At 51.7% G+C, this 20,963-nt stretch overlaps 1 protein-coding gene across 1 annotated transcript; it reads right to left on the bottom strand.

The window, feature by feature from the left end:
- Positions 1 to 1,041: 1,041 nt before the first annotated feature.
- On the bottom strand, positions 1,042 to 17,727 carry TMEM214 (transmembrane protein 214). Its single transcript, XM_083605153.1, has 17 exons — positions 17,585 to 17,727; positions 15,862 to 16,094; positions 14,266 to 14,416; positions 12,644 to 12,778; positions 11,452 to 11,534; positions 10,963 to 11,068; positions 10,565 to 10,646; positions 9,952 to 10,053; positions 9,137 to 9,278; positions 7,842 to 7,933; positions 7,252 to 7,300; positions 6,000 to 6,113; positions 4,863 to 4,980; positions 3,984 to 4,080; positions 3,666 to 3,834; positions 2,562 to 2,713; positions 1,042 to 2,364 (listed from the first exon to the last, which is right to left on the bottom strand). The coding sequence occupies exons 1-17, from the start codon at positions 17,697 to 17,699 to the stop codon at positions 2,238 to 2,240; spliced, it is 2,067 nt and encodes a 688-aa protein (XP_083461279.1). The 5' UTR covers positions 17,700 to 17,727; the 3' UTR covers positions 1,042 to 2,237.
- Between the last annotated feature and the right edge of the window lie 3,236 nt (positions 17,728 to 20,963).

The raw sequence follows: 20,963 nt of genomic DNA, 5'->3' as shown, positions 1-20,963 counted from the left end.
GGTCAAGCAACGAGAGTGAGGCCTTGTGGGAAACCAACAAGCCACAAGGACCATGGGAAATAAGTTTTGTCCCTTTAACCCCAGACCAGCAGGCTCCCAGGGTGTGAAAGGTTTATTATGGGAAAGGAAACCCCTGATTTAATGGAAGGTTTGACACCTGGGTCCGAAGTTATGTGCATTCCCTCTGTGATGTTATCTGCCCTTGATTGCCTGGGAATGTGCATCTGTATAGGCTCCACGGAAAGGGAGGAAACCCCTTTGATTTAGGCTCTGGGTTCTTAACTGGTCCAGCTGCCAGAAGTTAGATTGATTAGCCCGCAAGCCGGTCATTGGAGAATTTAAAAATAATCAAGAGTTATGATTGGTTTTGGGGGTTCCGACGCCACGGGCAAATTGGGGATAAAAGATCTTGGGAATGGCGTGGAAAGTGCGCTCTGCAATCCGCAAATCGCCCGGCTGCTGGTGTTCCAACTAAGTAGCCGTCCTTTCGTCCTTTGTGATGGAGAATTGCAAAAACCTCTGACTGCAGACCGTTGAAAGGACTCTAACTATTCTGTCATTTAGTGGTGAGTATGTAAGTTAGTTAGACTTTACAATGTTCTTGTTTTCTTGCCTGTAAGTTTCAAAAGAAGTGCCTGCTTTTTAAGCATGTTTACTTATGTTCTTTTAAAATAAATTTTAAAGAAAGAATCTATTTTGGTTTGTGTGCCTTTCTGGGGGAAAAGCTAATTCCTAGCCTTACGCTTGGTTGTGCTCTACCGTAGAATTTCTGTCTGCAAGTTTGTGGATACAACTTGTGGAGTGGGGGTAACCAGCAATAACGGGACACAGCCTTCTCCCTGGGTTGTGGCTCTGGGTCCCCTGGGACAAAGGGAGTGGTGGCAGCCTTACCGGTGTTATTTTGTCCTGTTTCTGTAAAAGGTAAACGTGTCTGCCAACCCTGCCCAAGAGGACCTGGTCTGGCCGGAGAGCAAAGACAGGTGTGGGAGGGGCGAGCGGTTGGGGGCAAGTTTACCACAGAAATAATCAAAGCACAGCATGTAACCAAAGATATTTCCTTTATTGCACATGACAAAAGCCGCACACCATTGTCATGACAGGGTCCCGTCACCTCTGGAAGTCTGGCTGCAGGAGAGAAATGTAATTGGGGCAAAGCAGCCCCAAAGTCCCCACATGGGTCTGGCAACTGACGCAGCACCTGGTGAGCAGGAGCTGCTTCTTCTGATCCACTATTTCCCACTGTGCCCTCCCAAATGAGGGCTCGTCCTTATGCCTGGCTGGGAGAGAGGAGGGCATGCTGGGAACAGGGTCACAACACAGACTTCAAGGCCACACACAGGCCCTGGGAAGAGACCAAGGAGTGGGCATTACAGAAGGCGAAAGAAGGACCCCAACTAAGCTAGTTTTCCTTCAAGCCAGGAGTTGGCACAGTTCTTCTTTATGGAACTTGCAAGAGGAGTGGCAGCCCTTCCTTGAGAGGGATCTACCAGCCTAGCTGACCAGCCCTCTCTCCCCTCTGCCCTGTTCCTACTCTCTGGGCCCTGCAGTCATGAGCGCTCCCTGCTGCATAATATGAGCTCTCCCCTCCTGGGTCCACGATAAGGCAAAGGCAGCTCTTTGGGGGAAGGCGAAGACTCACAGTCACCTGAGAGAAGGGGGCAGCTTAACGGCTCGGGGAAATGCCCACAGAGCCTCTGCTCAGGCCACAGGGCGATGGGTGGGAGACTGGCAAGGCAGGGTCCCGGGCAGGCACCAGCCCTTGAGACTGGTTTGAGCTGCCAGGGGCAGTTGGAGGAGCCGCAGAGAAAAGGCTGAGGGCAGCAGCAACAGGCGCTCCATGCACAGAGGGATAGAGAGGGGGGTCACTGCCCCAGCAACCTATTTATTTGGGGTAACAGCACTGAACGTAGGATACAGAAAGTGCTTGCCCACCGACAGGTGGAGGGGCCGCTTCCTGGGTGTGCACTCCTGCCTCCCGCCCGGTGCAGTCCATCAAACGGACAGCAGACAACTGGCTTTTTCAGCAAGGCTGGAGTGGAGACAAAGAACGACTGCACAGTGGGTGGGGAGCTGGGAGGCTTCCGGCCTGCTGGGCTTCAGCGGCAAGTCAGAGGTGGAGGCTGCCCCTCGCTTTGTGGCCTGCCTGCGGAACAGTGAGTTGGCACATCCTGCTGCCAGCAGCAATGGGAGAGCAGTGACCCAAACCTCACGCCCAGCTCCTGAGCCCTGGGCCTCGACTAGTGCCCAGAGACGATGGCCAGAGCCCAGTCTCTGATGGCCACGGTGGTGTCTTGCAGGTACGTCCAAGAGGAATGGCTGAGGCTGGTCACATGTTTCCGCAAGCACTCCCAGGACCCTTTGCCACTGGAGGAGAGAGCAGAGGGTGAGCATGCATGCTCTAGGCCTCCTGGACATGTTTTGTCTCCAAGCAGTTTGGACCCGCCCCCCCCCCGGAACCTGAAGTGGGTTCCCCCTCCCCATTCGGTGTTCTTCTATTCCTACTTCTCTTCTGCTGTCTGCTTTGCGTGGCACCAAGGATGCTGTGCGCAGACCATACTCACTTGCAGGAAGCCACCCAGAGTTTCCAGGCCCCCTCCAGCGACCCAGCAACGTAGTCCACAGCAGGCAGGAAGTAGTTCCGCATGAGGAAGAGCAGCAGCTCCTTGAGGTATTCCGCCCCATGCAGCACAGAGTCTGGAACCCGGGTCTGGAGCTGGCAGGGAAGACGAGGCGGCTCAGCCAGGCTCAAGTGCCAGCCCTGCCCTTGCTAGGCAGAGAAGCTGTGGCTGGCCAGACCCCAGAAACTGGAACACTCCTAGCTAGAGGGCGGGCAGGGCCCAGATCCCTGTTCCTCTGTTACGGACTGGCATATGGATCAAAAGGAACTGTGGTCTATGAGAACAGGGTGGCCACCAGCAGATGGGGATCCATAAGCACAGGTCCAGATCCCCTTAAGGCACTTACAGGAAATAGGACCCAGGGATGGGGTGGGGAAGAGAAAGGCAGGCAGGCAGACACACTCTGAAAATACTGGGAGCAACATTTGGCTCCTCTGCAAAGGGACAAGTCCCAGCAGCTCAGGTCAAGGGCCTTCAACTGCCGCTGCCACCTCATGGCTTCTGCCCGTTCTTGCTACTCATTGGAGTGGCGGATACTGCTGCAGCTGTCTTTCCTCAGCGGCACTGCCCACATGCGCAGAACCGGAGCCTGTTGACCCAGGTGAATGGGCCGGTGCAGAGGGTGCCTGCCAGTGAACTGGCTTTCCCACCATCCAGCTTGGCAGATAAATGGTTGAAGGCCTAGAGAGGTTAAAACCAGCCCAAAACAAAAACATTGCTTGACAGTTCACAGCCCGGCTGTGCCTCTGTAACCATCTGCCTGGCACATTCTCTGCACAGAACTCTGCCTTGCCTGGTCTGCCGCTGACCCCCTTAAGAGGAGGCAGTGGTCAGGGGTGGGGGTGGGGCATCTAGTCCAGCTTCCTGTTCTCACAGTGGCCCACCAGATGCCTCTTTTGGGAAGTCCACCATCAGGGCCTGCATCTCACCGCCACCTTCAACAACCTTCTCCGCTGATGCCCGCCTCTCTCCTTTGACACCCCAACCCATCTCGCCTTCCCTGCCTCCAGCAAGCAAACGGGGGGGGGGGGGCGGCTCCACCCTTACCCATTCGATGAACCTGGGGAGGTTGTCACTGAGCCAGGTGAGCTGAGCAGAGCACTTCCCAGAGATGTAGGCGGCCGTTTCGTTTGTCTTCGCCCAGACCAGCTCCAGGTTGGGTCCCAGCACGGTGGCCACGCGAGAGTAGTAGAGAGGCATGTTTGCTTCCAGCCAGCTGCAAGGAACAAGGGGCGGGAGCAGGGTGAGCCCCTGGCAACAGGCTCCCTCCCAAGGGCCGCCCAGAGGGAGAGCGCTCTTCTGCGCTGGTCCCCCTTGAAGGGAGGGGGCCTCCCTGCCGACAGAGCGCCAGCGCAAGCCACTGACCTGTACCCCTCCCCAGAGAAGTGGGAAACTCTGCTCCAGGCTTGCTGGGATGCGGAGAGGATGCCGGAAGAGCGGAGCACCTGAGCCGAGGCAGAAGCTGGAAAACACAACATGCTCCCCTGAGTGGGGGTGTCTTTGGGGCAGCCGCCTCCCACGTGCCTCCTGTGGGGGTCAGGTGGGATTGCCAAGAGGAATTATGAAAAATGGAGCAAGCCATTGTGTCAGTGATGAAAGCATTGCTTTGACTGGGCTTGATTCATTGACAATAATTTCTGATTAAATCTCATAAGCCTCTGCATCTCTACCCATCTTTACTATTCATTTTCTCTACCTGAGAGGCACATACAAGCATTCTAAATACACAGGCCAGTTGCTTCACCAGGCATCCTGGGCCATAAAGATAGTAGGTAGCTTCTCTGATGTACCTTTCCTTGGTTTTGTTAGTCTTAGGGCCAGGAAATAGAGTTTCACATAGGAGGTGATCGAGATATCTATCTTTCCTTGCCAACCTCCCCCTCATGTTTACTGCTGTTTATGACCTCCAGGGTTTGCGAAATGCATTCCTCCTTGATCCCTGTTTTATTTAGCCTAAAGACATGTATGCATACTCAAAGTAGTTTTTGGATTCCTCTGATCTGACTTTGTCCCACATGAGGATGTTTTTGAAATGCTCAGAGGACATCTGATTGGCTCTTGCAAGCGCTGTGCTAAAAGTTCTTTTGTTAATAAAGGGACCTGGGCCAGGGTGTGACAGAGGATTATTCGCCCTGCCTCCCAGTCTTGCTGACCAAGCCTCGTGTGTATTTTATTAATCAGGGTCCAATCCTTCCTTGCCTTTGGAACGCAACACCTCCCTTTCCTCCAGGGGCAGGGCCTCACCTTCAAAGGAGCCATGAGTCCTGATGTCATGCATTAGGAACCCCGCAGTGAATACCAAGGCGACCAGCAGCAGCCGAGCCCAAGGAAGGCCACTGGCTTTCATTTTCAGCAGCAGGTTCTGAAGGGGAAACACAAAGAGAAGAAACAGGTAGGAGAATCTCTGGGATGCAGATGGCTAGCCCACCTGGTCACCTACCCACAAGGATGGAGATCATTCTGGATCCTTTGCTGTTGCTTGAGGCTCAGGTGGCCTCAGTGGTCCAGAGTGCCTTCCATCGGTGGCCCAGCTGTGCCCCCATCTGGACAGGGACCGCCTAACTTCTGTTGTCTATGCCCTGGCAACCTCTACGTTAGATTACTGCAATGCGTTACACGTAGGGCTGCCTCTGAAGAAAAGCTAGTGCAGAATTGGACAGCCTGGTTGCTCACCGGGGCAAGACGGTTTGAGCATGTTACATCGATCCTGGTCCGACTGCACTGGCTGCTAATTCAAAGTGCTCGTTTTGACGTATAAAGTCTTAAATGGCTCAGGACAGCAGTACCTCAAGGACCGCCTCTCTGCACATGAACCAAGCTGGATCCTGAGATCATCCTTTGGGGCCCTTCTTTGTGTAATTTCTTCAAGGAAAGTCCAGAGGGCAGCAACACAAGAAAGGGCCTTTTCTGCAGTGGCTTCCCATTTGTGGACTGTTCTCCCCAGGGACGTTCAGCTGGTGCCTTCATTATACACCAGGCAAAAACATTCCTTTTTAACCAGGCCTTTGGCTGCCTAACACCAGACACCCTTTGAAATGTGTTGTGGGAGGGGAGATTTGGGGTTTCTTTTTGTTCCTGTTTTTATTGTGTATTTTGTGTTTTTATACTATGTTGTTCCCTATGGAACACCCTCCCTTCAGATGTGAAGGAAATAAGCAGCTATCTTCTCTTTAAAAGACATCTGAATGCAGCCCTGTTCAGGGAAGTTTTTAATATTTAACGCTGTACTGTTTTTAACACTTGATTGGGAGCCGCCCAGAGTGGCTGGGGAAACTCAGCCAGATGGGCAGCGTATAAATAATAAATTCTTATTATTATTATAACTGCTCTAAGATCTACAGATGAAGGGAGGTATACAAATTGAATAAATAATAGCAATACCTTACAGGCAGCTCTGCAAGCTGCAACATCCTGTTCGCTGTTTGGTCCTTTCATGGTCAGCTCCTCGTTTGTGACTTTGAACGAATGAACTGTTTCCTGTAAAGATTTCCGCATCTGGAAGAGAAACGGTCCACAAACACCATCTCAAAGCCACAGGTGAGCCTTGGACCACACCGGGATGCTTGCAGCCCTACAGAAGCAGCAGGAATGGGGGGGGGGGGCTGAAGGGCCAGACAGCCAGGTGCTTTGCTGCCCTCCCCAGTCCCCTGTCAGGGGCCTTGCCTCTGTGCACCCCACCCTTGAGCCCAGGGTGGATAAAAATCAATGGTTTTTAAAGCAATTTTTTATTTAAATCATATTTTTAAAATAAAATGCTTTTGGAGGAAAAATTTGAGTCCAAAGGCTATTCAAAGGATTTGTTTTAAGGTTTTCATGTGTGCTAAAACTCAGTCTAAGTTTTTTTTTTAATTGTTTAACCATATCAGTTAACAAACATGGATACAGATGCTATAATGTTCTTGTTTTAGTTAACTAAATTGTTTAAATTGTTATTAAGGAAATGATTGTTTTTCTCCTTCCAATAAAGTACAGCAGAAAAGTTGTCCAAATATAAACAGTTAACTTATTAAACCTCACAATAATTTCATAATTATCTGTCTATGTATTTCTAACAGTATAACCAAATCAGTTAATTTTTGATAGAATTGTAAAAACTACTCTGAAAATTTATTATTCCAAAAATGAAACCTCCATCTGGTTGTAAATATTAAGATTATACCAGCGAGAAGGAGTCTTTCAGTAAAAAAAAAAGAGATTTAAATCAAGTGTTACTGATTAGTGATTTAAATCGTGATTTAAACTGATTTGATTTAAATCCAATCCCCCTGCTTGAGCCCCACTCAAGCCAGATGGGCACCTCCCAGGCCCTGCTCTGAACTAGATGCAAACTATGGAGAATGTGGGCAGCAGCAGCAGCATCCCTTTCAGAGGTCAAACTCATCCTGTCCATGCAGCTCATGGGGGATAGCAGACCTCAGAAGCAGACAGAACTAGCAGGAAGCACAAGCTGTGCTGAGCTGGAACGACTGAACCTTAGCAATGGAGCAGCCTTTGGGGATGGACTGCTGCCTAGCACTGGCCTGCTTTGGCCTGGACCAGACAGGCAGGCCATTAATTCATCCGTGTTGTCTGTCCCGAGCACACAAACTACTGCTTCAAGCCAGAGGCAGTCCAAAGAGCAGGAGCCACAAACCTTTTTGGAAGTGCTGTCCCAGGTCTGCACAAAGTGATTCAGGAGCAGGCTGGGAAAACAAAGCAAAGACATCAGCTCAAGGATCTCTGCAGAGCCTGGCCTGTTTTTTGAGTTTGGATTTGATATCCCGTCTTTCACTCCCCTTCAGGAGTCTCAAAGCGGCTCACAATCTCCTTTCCCTTCCTCCCCCACAACAAACACTCTGTGGGGTGAGTGGGGCCGAGAGACTTCAGAGAAGCGTGACTGGCCCAAGGTCACCCAGCAGCTGCAGGTGGAGGAGCGGGGAAGCGAACCTGGTTCACCAGATTACGAGTTTAGCACTCTTAACCACTACACCACGCTGGCTCATTGTTGCATGCACCTTCCCCAAGAGAGACACCCCACTGCTCTCCCTGCGAAGCAGGGGAGGCTCCTCCGCTCCCAGGCGGACTTTGCGTCGTTTTAGCAACCACGAGGGCTCGAAGCACAGCCTTTCCAAAAAGTTCAAGCGGATGTTCAACCACCACGACTGTAAGCAGGATTGGTATCCTGCAGGTTTCCAAAGCGTCAAGCAGGGCATGCACTGGGGAAGCATCCCTGCCGAGTCTCACCTTGACTGTGGGAGGTGTTTGATGTACAGCTGCCTCCAGACATTGAAGCTGAGGGGATCCAGGCGGAGGCCTTCGGCCAGGCAGTTGAGCAGCTGCACGGGACGAAAGCAGAATTGGTCCCAGGAGTCTAATGGCCAAACAGCAGCAGCAGCCACAGGACTGAAGATGTCAAGATAGCGCGGCAGATTTATGACATTCCTGGTGCCCCCCTTATTGATCCCAGTTGGGGTCAGGAAGGGGTGCCTTCCCTACAGCCTCCCCTCTTTCTGGAACTGGCTTCATGCCGCCTTTGGGGTGAGCTCTCCTTCTTACTCTGGCTCTCAGTGCTGCATTAGGAGGCCCAAAGAGGTTCCTCCCCATCTAACGGTTCCAGACAGAGAGAAAGGAGGCTACAGTTCAAAGCAGTGGGGCTGGGTGTCACAGTATGTGTCTATCTGAAAGCATCATTTGGCTGCTGCACACCTATCTCTGCAGCAGAGGGAGAGGGAGAGAGCCATTCATCGCTCGCACCTGCATAGCACGCAAAATGCTCCAGCTTCCATCCCTGGCACCTCTGTCTGCCCAAGACACAGCCAGAGTCGGCAATGCACCTGTCGACAACGCCAAGTCGTAAGGACCTGCCTTGAACTGCCCTGGGCTCTGACTCAATGATACTGTGGCCCTGTTAAAAGCAGCTGTAGTCAACCGCATGGATGCCAATCAATTATATTTGCAAATATTTGCACCTAAACAATAGCCATGGTTCCCAAGCTAAAACATGTTTTCCTTGTTTTTAGATCATTAATAGGACATTTAATTCCTCCGGAAGAGATGGGAAATTCAAGGTTGCCACATTAGCTACAAACAAAACTAGTTTGCTTGCATTCCAGTCTCTCGGGGGCTGAGGGAGGGTCCGGCACCTTTCCAGTCTGCCTGGATTCCAACCCACACTTTGGCAGCCAAGCAAGGGGGAGAGAAAGGGAACTGGAAGAGAGAAGAGCCAGGAAAACCCTGGGGCTGAGCTTCCCAAGGAGGGCCCAGCAGACACCCCCTCCTATTTCAGAGAGAGAGAGAGAGAGAGAGAGAGAGAGAGAGAGAGAGAGAGAGAGAGAGGCCCAGTTTATCAGAAGAACTGCCGCCCATGGGTTTGGCACTGGGGGGAATTAAGACACAAAATAGATCCTCTGACTCAACAAATTGGGGGAACCATTTCATCCAGAGGTTTTAAACTCCTCAGTCTAGCTCAGTTGTTGTCTAAATGTGGCAGCCCCACTAGATGCTCGAGGAAGGCCACCCCCCTTCTGCCCCCTCCTCACCTCTTTCTGCATATCAAGGGGGCAGCTGGGCAGGGCTCTGGAGAGGAAGGAAGGGAAGTAGGTGTGCAGGGTGGTCTCAGGCTTAGCCCCAAAGGCCAGGACTTTCAGGCGGGGATACAACTGGCGCAGCTGCTCCTGCAGGCTGGGGAGAAAGAACGTTTGCTGCATACGAACTGCTGTATTTAGACATGCGCGCACACAGTTCTGCCTGGATTTTATACAAATAGTTGTATCTGTTAACACTGTCCTAAACTATACAGCAAATACATTACATCCTCTGGAAGAAATGCGCAGCTTGTACAGTTACTGTTGGGGGCCTGAGTTCAACATTTTATTTTAAATTTGGCTTGAGCCAGTTTAGTAACCTGTTGTGTAAACTAGAAGCGTCAATTTGAAATCTATTAAAATATCAAAATTGAACTCTAATCATAACACCAGTTGAATTCTATGCTAACAGCAGGGTTTTTAAAATGCTGCCTAAACTACCAAGGGTTTAGGTTAGGGAAGGAAACTTGCTCAGATGTGAGGCAGCCTGCAGAAAGGCTTTTCTGTATCTCCCTGTTATTCATGTATTAATTGCTTCCTAGGAAACATCTCAAAGCAACTGAAAAACAATTTCAAGTAAAAATAAATAAATGCCCAGGAAGGAAGGAGATACCCCTCTGCTGGGGGGGGGGGGGCTCCACCGCAGTGTTTCGGTGCAAACAGAGACACACCAAAGTAGGCACGACACCCCCAGTCTCCCCAGTAATGGGGCGGGGCTCTAACTCTTCCCATACATGCACCGTGAGCCAGTCTCCCTTTTGGTGTCATACCTGGGGGATAGAGAGTTGTTGGGCATGAAGGCAAAGTCCATGAGAGGGAAGAAGTCCTTGGGTCCTATCATACCAAAGCCTTTGGTCAAGTTAGGATGCATCCTGCCGAGGAAAAAGCAATGCCTGTCAGCTGGGGAAAGCCACTCCCACTTCATTACAAACTCCGCCTCCGCTCCCCGTGCTGGAACAAGGGCCTCCACAGGCCTACCTCGAAGGGCGATACTGCAGGAAAACCAAACCTGCCCTGTTTGTGCCCACCATCCCTGGCTGACTTCCTCTTGCTGTTGAACCCAGGAGCACCCCAGGCAGGCCGCCTCCCGGACATGAGAACCCAGGGCATGCAGCACAGCTGCCTTTTGGGATCCAGCAGCAGTTTACTGGCCCACACCCAACCCATCTGAACCTCCAGGCACTGGTCTGACTCCTTAACTGCCTCTCCTGATTCTGATGGAACTGAGAGATAGAGCTGAATGCTATCTGCATATTTGCTCCAAATCTCCCTATGACAGCTCCCAGAGGCTTCAGAGAGATGTCAAATAGCACGGGGGGCAGGGCGGGGGGACGACTTGGAACCCTGCTGAATAAACAAACAAACAAGGACATGGCAACTCACAACAGCAGCCGATCCAGGTAGGCAATGGCGTACGGGGAGAGAGATTTGATTCCCAGAACAGGGAACATAATGCCGAGCCACACTGTGGGGAAAAGAGTTGGGAGAGCAACAGCGTTACATTTCTGCCCTTCGTTCAAGGATGGAGCTCAGGGCTGCTGAGCTTCAGAAAGGCAGCTGCTCCATGTGCCTTCAGGCCACGCAACATGCTCTTGAGCCACACCACCAGAGGGTCTGGGGAAGGCTGAGAAGAGGGCATCACCATTCAACGGGCTGGAGCAGCTCCTTCTAGCTCCTGATCAGCCCTCCCCCCCCATATCTTTTTATTACGTCTCCAAAAATATTCCAAAGTGTTTATCATCATATACATTAAAAAAAAACAAAGTTGCTGCCATCCTCACCTTTAAGTCCTTCTGTAAGATCAGTAAATCCAGCTTGACCCAAGGCCCACATGATCGTGAGACATTTGGCCGGACGGCTTTGATGGGAGCTCAGCAGCTCAAGATACTGAAGTGGAAAAGGGAAAGACTGCAGGATTAACTCTCGGTGGCACAGAGCCCAGTGGGAAAGGGGGCCAGAGTGACAATGCTCCCTCGCAAGCAGCTGGAGCCCTCTAGCACAGAACATCAGATCCTGACTTCTCTGGGATATGAGATGTGAGGGACTGAAGCTGGGACTCCCAGCACAGAGAAAAGGGGGTCGGGGAGGGAGGGGCCCTGTTTCACGTGCATGCGGGGCAAAAGTATGCTTTCCTACTCTACAGATGATAGCTTTCCACTTTTACTACCTGTCTCAGTAAAATATACCAGGAACTCTGGGAAACCTTGGTACCTTGGAGAGGGACAGAGGGCTGCCTCTCCAGGCTGGACGGGGCAACTGCAGCTACCCACCTTGCTCAAGTTCATGGTGGCAACTTTAGGCCTGTCCATCAGCATGGCCTGAATGCAGATCCTGTAGCCGTGCAGGGAGTCCCCTGGAAGACAAGGATGGTGAGGAAGACTGCGAGGGCCCTTCAGGTAAGGCGTTTCAGCCTGGGGCCCAGAGCCCTTGCACACCGCAGACTCCGTAACACACTGGTGGGATCAGAGCAGGAGGAGAGGAACAGAGGCCCACCCAGGTATGCGTGTCCCCCTGGCGTCCCGCTTCACTCAATACAATATAGAGTGGCAGAAGCTTTAGAGCCCATAGTCCTTGCTGTGGCCCCCAATCCCCTTCCAGGAAAAGGCCCAATCCCCTCTTGAAGTCCCCTATAAGAGCACAGCCAGCACCATGCTTGTTCACTAATGTAGCCGAACCCTCGTTCCTTCACTGATCCCACCCCTCGTCCTCCCTTCCCCCTTGCTCCGACTTTAATTGGCTGCCTCTCACCCAACTCCTGGCTGCTCTTGCTGGCCCACGGAACTGCAGGGCTGGGACCCCACAAGTCATCTAGTCCACCCCCTACAATGTAGGTATCACAGCTGGCACCTCTTTCCCCCTTGGGGTCCCCTCAGGTCTCCACCCCACACGCCTCTGCCCTGCTGCTCCCCATCTTTCAATACCTCACCACAAAAGCCACAGCTTCACCAGAGGCTTTTCACCTCCTTGCTGCACCCTTTAGGGTAACAGCATTAAGAATTAGGTGGATGTGAAATCAGGTTTGTTCACAACCTCAGTGGGCAGCCCTGGTCACTTTTAGTGCCACTTCCAGAACAGAAACTGCCTTGAGGTACATGAAGCACCCACCAGGGCCCTGAGCACAAATACACTGATACCTCTAGTTGTGGACATGATCCATTCCGGGGTGCCATTCACACCCCGAAAAGTCTGCAACTAGAGTGGCGCTTCTGTGCAAGCACAGAGTGTGATGGAGCGCTTCTGCGCATGTGTGAAGTGCACAGAACACTTCTGCACGTGATGCAAAACCCGGAAGTATACACTTCTGGGTTTGCTGTGTTCACAATCCGAAAAGCTGCAACATGAAGCAAACGCAACAAGAGGTATGACTGTAGTTTGGCTCAACTGCTCTCTGCCCTCAAGGGAGCATGTGTGGCAGAACCTTTGACCCAACGGCTGGTTTACTGGGCTGCACTTCACACTCACCAGGAGTCTTGTCCAGCTCTTGCAACATTGTGTAAATACAGTGGTCAAAGAAAAGTTCCAGGACACCCGCCGATTTCGACAGCAAGGACTTGATGGTGCTCCTCAGCTCTTTGTTCACAAGGCAGTAGGGATAGTCTGCAGCCAAAAGAAAGGTGGCAGTGTGAAGGAAGGGCTGGCGTTCGTTAGCCCTCACTGCTGCATCAACTTTCCCATGAGTAAAGCACAGGTGGGAAGCCAAATCCCTAAACAACAGAGCAGTCCAAAACTGCGGCTTGATCAGACTCTCGGGGAAACCCAGTTCAGAATTCTACCTTGGCAGCACAAGGATAACGTGGAGAGAAATGTGCAGAGGTGACTGGCCTGCCCTATGAGAACCAAACCAGGCACAGCTGCTTCTTCACCAGCGCAATGCCAGAAGCCAATGCTGAAGCCACCTGGCCAGAGCTGAAAAGTCGACCACAATTCAAATATTGGTGAGTCTGTCAAGGGCTCCTGCATTTTGGAGCAGAGATGCATTCTGATCAGGAAGACGAGTATAAGAGCTCTTGGAATGAAAAGGAAATAAGCGACCCCCAAAGTCTGCAAGACCCCAGCCCAGGATGCTGCCCAGCTGCCAAAGCCAGCCTCTTCTCATTAACTCCCAGCATCCACGTCCCTGTGGAGTCGGGAAGAGCATCTTTGGATCTTCTGGCCTCTGCCCTGCTGCCCAACGCCACTGGGAAACGCTGAAGACAAAGGCAGCATTGTGCAGCCACGCCGGGAGCATTCGGCACCTGACACCCTTCCCAAGCCAAAGCAGCAGACTCTGCCCATAACGCCCCTGCTTGGCTTCCAGCTACTTGGCATATTGGCAGGAAAGAGAGGAGCCGCTTTTCACCCTCCCTTGGGTCAGAAAAGGGCGAGAAAGGCATTCCAAGCAGAAACTGAACATGCCGTGGTTATGAGACTCGCTTCTCTACGCACAAGCTCAGAGGGAATGGCTGGGAGGAGACCTCGCCCCTCTCTCTCTCTTGGGCTTTTCCCTGCCCAGGCCAAACCAGGCAGCCAAGCCCACATTCCTCATCCAGGAGGCACAAAAAAGGCTGCAACCCTGAGAATTTTATCTTCTTTTAAAAGGAGTAAGAAAGAAACCACCAGTGTATTTTCAGGTATATGAAGAAGTGAGACTCTGGTTTAGAGTTCCAGGGGTTACAACCCACACAACCCTCTCCTTGGCTGCAAAAATTCTGCCGCTGGCGTCACAGCTGCACAAAAATGTCAGGTATTACTTTTGTTTCTGCAGTTCGCCAAAAACAGAGAACAAATTTCCAAATTCTGAAGAACAAGATTCCTAGCAAAACCATACAAATCCATGCAGCGTTCAAATGCTGGCAACTTCCCACCCAATTTACAAGCATGAAGTTTTCTAACTGCAGAATTCAAAATCTCACTGACAGGAGCTTACTCATGTTTCTCCCTCTGCGATCACTGAACTAGAAAGTCTGAATGTTGTGCAAGCAGCTGCCAAGGCCACAAACCAAGCCCACAGCAGGACAGGTGCTCTGGGTGTTCAAGCAAGCAAAATGGCCTCTCTCAAACATACACACAACTGATAGAAAGGCACTTTCCAAGGCAACACTTACCATGAGGGTGCTGGCTGAGGGTGGGGTCGCTCTTTGGAGCTTGCAGCTTGTAGTTCAGATATCCAGCCAGGTCTTTGACCCACACAGAAGGATTCTCGGGGAACATGCTCAAGCTTTTGTCCAGCTCCTTCTGGAGTTCTGACAAATCAAGCTGGGGGTGGGGAAGAGTTAGCTGAGCTGCTGCAAAGGGAAGACCCGCCCCTCCCCACTTTAGCAGGGCAAATTTGGGCTGTTTCTGGAACTGCTCTCTAAGTGAACCTATTCCACAAACGGAAGTGGCTGCCCCTCAGCCAAGGAGTCCCACCTCAACTCCACCGGCCCCCAAGGGAAAGAGGAAGCTGTCTTTTCCTGTCTGTCCATCTGCCCTCTTTGGCAGTCGCTCTCCAGGGTCTTGGGCAGAGAAAGATGTTTGACATCACAGAGCACCTGATCATTTAGCTTGAGGTGTCAGGGATTAAACTTTCAGCATGCAGGAGAAATGCTCTACTGCTGGTTCCTTGACTGATCAGCCAAAGGCTCTTTCTCCAGCGTCCCATCCATGCGCCAAGTGGAGAGCCCATTAAATGTTCAGAAGGAGTGTCAGCTGCTTGCCCCCTCCCCCAGGCAAGGGGGGAGAGGGAGGCAGTGAGTCCCTAGAGCACAGCTTCCTTCCTTCCTTCCTTCCTTCTGTAGCTTAAAGCTGGTCCCTAGTCTACATGAACAAGAGACGCATTTTCTGTACTTCACCTTCCAAATTCTAGGAAAAGACACAGGAAGGAGGCAACACATTTCCAGCTCATATATTAAGGAAGGTAAAGTTCAGGACTCCCTCCTCCAAAATAAAAAAAATACACGAGTTGCCTTTTTAGACTATTACTATTTATTCTGAAGCTAAAGGCTGTGCATGAGGTAGACACCAGCACCAATGGAAAGGCTGGCGAAAGACACAGTCCCTTCATGGAAATGGTTCAAAGAACAGCCCTAGATACATGGGATGGGGAGGAGACCTTGATGCACGTATGGACAACTTGTGGTTTCTTCTAAAGTTCCTTGCTCTAGCTAGGTGAAATATTCACCTCAGGGGGCAAACCCACGGCCAGTAGAGCAATTCTGGATACTTTTAAGGAATGATGGCCTGCCTCCGCATAAAGAGAAACTCAAGGCAGCTGACAAATCAAGACATTGCACAGTGCTTAAAACGATGGGGTGGGCACCGCTGGAGAAGCAGCCCTGGCGCAGGACAGACCAGCTGACTTGGATGGATGGAGCGGAGGAGGACGGAAGCATCTCCGCCTGCCTCGCCCTAGTCCAGGCATAGGCAACCTCGGCCCTCGAGGTGTTTTGGGACTACAATTCCCATCATCTCTGGCCATCGGTCCTGCTAGGGATGATGGGAGTCTCAAAACACCTGGAGGGCCGAGTTTGCCTATGCCTGCCCTAGGCAGACCTCACCATGGGCAGAGAAGAGGTTAAGGAAGGGGGCTGGGGGCCCATCGGCCACCCGGTGCAGCTTGTGCTGCCCCCCCCAGTCTCCCGTGACCTCCCGGGGCTTCCCCGCAGCTGCCGTCCCGGGCAGGCAGCAGCGCCCGCAGATCCCCCTTCCCGCCAGCCACTCACCGCCTTGAGCGCGTCCTCTAGGCTGCGGAAGCGGCCCTGCTTGGGCGCCGGGTCCCCGCCAGGCGGAGCCTTCTTGCTGCTCTTGCCGCCGCCGGCCGCGGCCTTCCTGGACGCCGGCTGCCCCGGCAGAGGAGGCGGAACCTCATCTTTGCTCTGCTGCCGCCGCCGTCCAGATGCCGCCGCCGCCTTGTCCAGGCGCAGCTCCAGGAGGCTCTCCGGCACGGCCGAGGGAGCTGAGGGCCCAGAGCAGAGAGAACCGTCACAGGCCGAATGTGCAGCTGCCCCTGCCCCCCCCACCCTGGGGTATAATAATAATATAATAATTTATTATTTATACCCCGCCCATCTGGCTAAGTTTCCCCAGCCACTCTGGGCAGCTTCCAATCAAGTATTAAAAACAATACAGCATCAAATATTTAAAACTTCCCTCAACTGGGGGCGGCCGCCGAGACCATATAACACCGGCCTTGAAAGACCTACATTGGCTCCCAGTACGTTTCCGAGCACAATTCAAAGTGTTGGTGCTGACCTTTAAAGCCCTAAACGGCCTCGGTCCTGTATACCTGAAGGAGCGTCTCCACCCCCATCATTCTGCCCGGACACTGAGGTCCAGCTCCGAGGGCCTTCTGGCGGTTCCCTCATTGCGAGAAGCAAAGCTACAGGGAACCAGGCAGAGGGCCTTCTCGGTAGTGGCGCCCGCCCTGTGGAACGCCCTTCCAGCAGATGTCAAAGCGATAAACAACTACCTGACATTCAGAAGACATCTTAAGGCAGCCCTGTTCAGTGAAGTTTTTAATGTGTGATATTTTACTGTATCTTTGGTTTCTATGGAAGCCACCCAGAGTGGCTGGGGAGGCCCAGCCAGATGGGCGGGGTATAAATAATAAATTATTATTATTATTATTATTATTATTATAACAGGGCTGCCTTCAGATGTCTTTTAAAGATAAGATAGCTGCTTATTTCCTTGACATCTGCTGGGAGGGATTTCCACAGGGCGGGCGCCACCACCGAGAAGCCCCTCTGCCTGGTTCCCTGTAACTTGGCTTCTTGCAGGGAGGGAAGCACCAGAAGGTCCTCAGAGTTGGACCGCAGTGTTCAGGGTGGAGAAGCTCCTTCAGGTCTACTGGGCCGAGGCTGTTTAGGGCTTTAAAGGTCAGCACCAATGATAATAATAATAATAATAATAATAATTGTTATTTATACCCCGCCCATCTGCCTGGGCTTCCCCAGCCACTCTGGGCGGCTTCCAACAGAATATTAAAATACAGTAGTCCATCAAACATTAAAAGTTTCCCTCAACAGGGAACAGCCTTCAGATGCCTTCTAAAAGTCAGTTACAGATAGGTAGCCGTGTTGGTCTGCCATAGTCAAAACAAAAAAAAAATTTTTTCCCTTCCAGTAGCACCTTAAAGACCAACTAAGTTAGTTGGTCTTTAAGGTGCTACTGGAAGGGAAAAAAATTTTTTTTGTTCTAAAAGTCAGATAGTTCTTTATCTCCTTGACATCTGGTGGAAGGGAGTTCCACAGGGCGGGCGCCACCCCCGAGAAGGCCCTCTGCCTGGTTCCCCGCAGCCTCCCTTCTGAAGGCCCTCGGAGCCGGGCCCCGGGGTCCGGGGGGAGACGCTCCTCGGGGTCTACCGGGCCTTGGAGGCCGCTCAGCCCAGGACTCGGGGCGGGTAGCCTGCCTCGGGCCCGGGAGGCTCGACTTCTCCGCACTCACCGGCCGGCGCCTTCCGCCCCGAGGGGGGCCCTCCGCCTCCTCCTCCTCCGGCGGCGCCCCTCCGGCCGGCCTTCCCCACCACCTCCCAGCGGCCCGCCGCCACCGCCGCCGCCATCGCGCCCGAGCGCCGCCTCAGCCGGAGAGGCCCGACGAGGGCCGGCGCGCATGCGCCAGGGCGGGCGGAGGCGGGGCCTCGCGCGGCTCCCCGAGGCGCCGATTGGCCACGCAGGCGCCCGCCTGGCGCCCGCACGCTCTGCCACGTCCCCGCCCAGCCCGCCTCCCGCCGCCACGTGACGCCGCCAGAGAGGGAGGGACGGCCCGGCCGCGGAGTTCCGTCCTTCGCCGCTAGGGGCGCTCGGCCCGCGTCTCTCTCCGTTTCCTCGCCTGCGTGTCGCGGCTTTTCTCCCCGCCAGGGGGCGCCCTGCTGCTCCGCCTCCCCGTCGGGTCTGCGCGACAACCCTGCGAGGGAGGCTGGGAGCGGGCAAGGGAGGGTCCTCTGTGAGCAGGAGATCTTCTGAGCGAGAAAAGGGGGATATTCTTATATGCCACTACAGCGGCAATGATAATAATAATAAATAATAATAATAATAATAATAATAATAATAATAATAATAATTTATTTATACTCGCCCATCTGGCAAGAATGCTCATTGCCAGAAAATGGAAGGGGGAAAAGGTCCCGACAAAGGAGGAATGGCAAGTAAAGTTATTTGAATACATTGAGCTGGCTAAAATGACAGGAACAACTAGGAATAGAGCAAGCCAAAAGTTCACTAAGGAGTGGGAGTGTTATAAAAATTACCTAGAAAAACATTGTTTTTCTAAGGAAGTCAGACTATCCTCCGCCAGGGTCAGGGCCTTCTCAGTGGTGGCTCCGACCTGGTGGAATGCTCTGTCCCAGGAGACCAGGGCCCTGCAGGATTTAACCTCCTTCCGCAGGGCCTGTAAGACAGAGCTATTCCACCTGGCCTTTAATCTGAATTCAGCCTTATCTTTTATTTCCCTTCCCTTCCCTCACCCACTCTGAGACCCCACAGCTAATTCTCCCCCGGCCTCCTTGCTGGCCCAAGTAGGACCAATTCAGCCAGCTAGCCCTGGAGAATTATCTAATTGATTTTTGATTTTTATTGTCATTCATGTTTTTATACTGTATTATATGCTGTTTTTATAATTAAGTGTTTTAAAGTGTTTTAAATTTGTTGTTAGCCGCCCTGAGCCCTGTTTTTCAATAATTTTCAAAAAATTGTTATTATTATTATCTCTTCAATTCTTTGATTCTATTAACTCATTCCGCTCCTTCGCAATCTCCTTATCCTCCTTTAACACCAAATGCCTGTGGCTGCCAGCAACTGGTATTCAGAATCATTGCTGCCTTGACAGTGGAGGTGAAACACAGTCCTCAGTCAGCAGCCATGGAGAGTCCTGTGCCCCCTAAGTATAGAGGAAGATGGCACCTGCCCAGTTTCACCACCCACCTTGATTCCACCCCTTTGGGGATTTCTAGCTTGTTGGTCTCCATCCTGCCCCTTCTCTGTCCTTTGTGTCTCAAGAGATCACCATTTCCCTCTGGTTTACGGAAGAGTCACAGCTCAGTGCGAGAGCGCCTGCAGGCGGCCTGGGAGAATCATAGAATCCTAGAGTTGGAAGAGACCACAAGGGCCATCGAGTCCAACCCCCTGCCAAGCAGGAAACACCATCAGAGCACTCCTGACATATGGTTGTCAAGCCTCTGCTTAAAGACCTCCAAAGAAGGAGACTCCACCACACTCCTTGGCAGCAAATTCCACTGTCGAACAGCTCTTACTGTCAGGAAGTTCTTCCTAATGTTTAGGTGGAATCTTCTTTCTTGTAGTTTGGATCCATTGCTCTGTGTCCGCTTCTCTGGAGCAGCAGAAAACAACCTTTCTCCCTCCTCTATGTGACATCCTTTTATATATTTGAACATGGCTATCATATCACCCCTTAACCTCCTCTTCTCCAGGCTAAACATGCCCAGCTCCCTTAGCCGTTCCTCATAAGGCATCGTTTCCAGGCCTTTGACCATTCTAGTTGCCCTCCTCTGGACACGTTCCAGGGAGAGGGCCCTGCCAGCCAGTGAAGGCAATATTGATGACGTGTAGGTGGGCCCAAGTCAGCTTTCCATGTCCCCCCATTTCACCAGGTATCCCCTGTGACCTCTGTCTCTCTGGGCTCTCATTTAAAACCAAGCTCTCTACCTGGCCCCAGGCAGCCTTTCCCTGAAGGGTGATCTAGCTCTCTTCATCTTGTGCTGATCTAGTGATTTGTGATGTATTTCAAAGAGGTTTTATGAATTTTATTGATTTTATGCTGTGCTATACTTTCTCAGTGTTCTGTTCGTTATGGAAAAAACCCAAATGGCCAAAGAACGTCGAGAAGGATTGTGAGAAAGCTAGCCGTGCACCGAGCAAGTCGGCCAAGACAGTAGAAGCAGAGAAATGCTTCGTAAGCGTCGGAGGCCATTAGCTATGTCGTGTTGCTGGCATTGCAATGCTAATAAACACCATTTAATTGGTCTGACGGGCGTCCAGATTGACTGGTCGTCCGAGGCAACTGAACCAGGGTACCAAGAATCATTTTGCTATTTTCCCTAACAACTGGCGGTATAGTTTTTTTTCTTTTGCAAAATACATAAATATCTGTTCTGTGCAAGGACCCTCCAATCCCATTTCTACATCTGGACCATGCCTGATCCACTTGATCACCGTCCCAACTCACACAGCAGTGGCAGAACCTACCACGCCAAAGCAACAGGCTGGACATGACATAGAGCTGCGGATGGGCCAACTAAGTTTCTCAGCCATTTGGTTCCCAAAACTTCCCCTCCCCCAGAGACCACCTGAAAATTGCTGAGAGCCTTGGTGAGTTAATTTTTCTTCCTGTTGCACCCATTGCAACAATACTAATAATTTATTATTTATACCCCACCCATCTGGCTGAATTTCCCCAGCCACTCTGGGCAGCTCCCAATTGAGTGTTAAAAACAATACAGCATTAAATATTCAAAACTTCCCTAAACAGGGCTGCCTTCAGATGTCTTTTAAAAATAGGATAGCTGCTTATTTCCTTCACATCTGAAGGGAGGCCATTCCATAGGGCGGGCGCCACCACCGAGAAGGCCCTCTGTCTGGTTTCCTGAAACCTCACTTCTTGCAATGAGGGAGTATTTTGCAATGTGTTGTGCTAGGGGCTGTATGGTTTTTTTATTGTATTTTTGCAGACAGACCACAGACCACCCAAAGATCTTGGAACGCTGCTTTGGGAGCCCCTCTTCTAAGAAACAAGTCAGGTGGAAGAGAAACCCTCTCTGTGTGATCTGCTTGAAAACCTGCATGGAACCCAACCCAAGAATACAAAGAGG

Source organism: Podarcis filfolensis (assembly GCF_964270895.1).
Source record: "Podarcis filfolensis genome assembly, chromosome: 3".
In the NCBI taxonomy this organism is placed as follows: domain Eukaryota; kingdom Metazoa; phylum Chordata; class Lepidosauria; order Squamata; family Lacertidae; genus Podarcis; species Podarcis filfolensis.
This window is presented reverse-complemented; position numbering and strand designations above follow the sequence as displayed.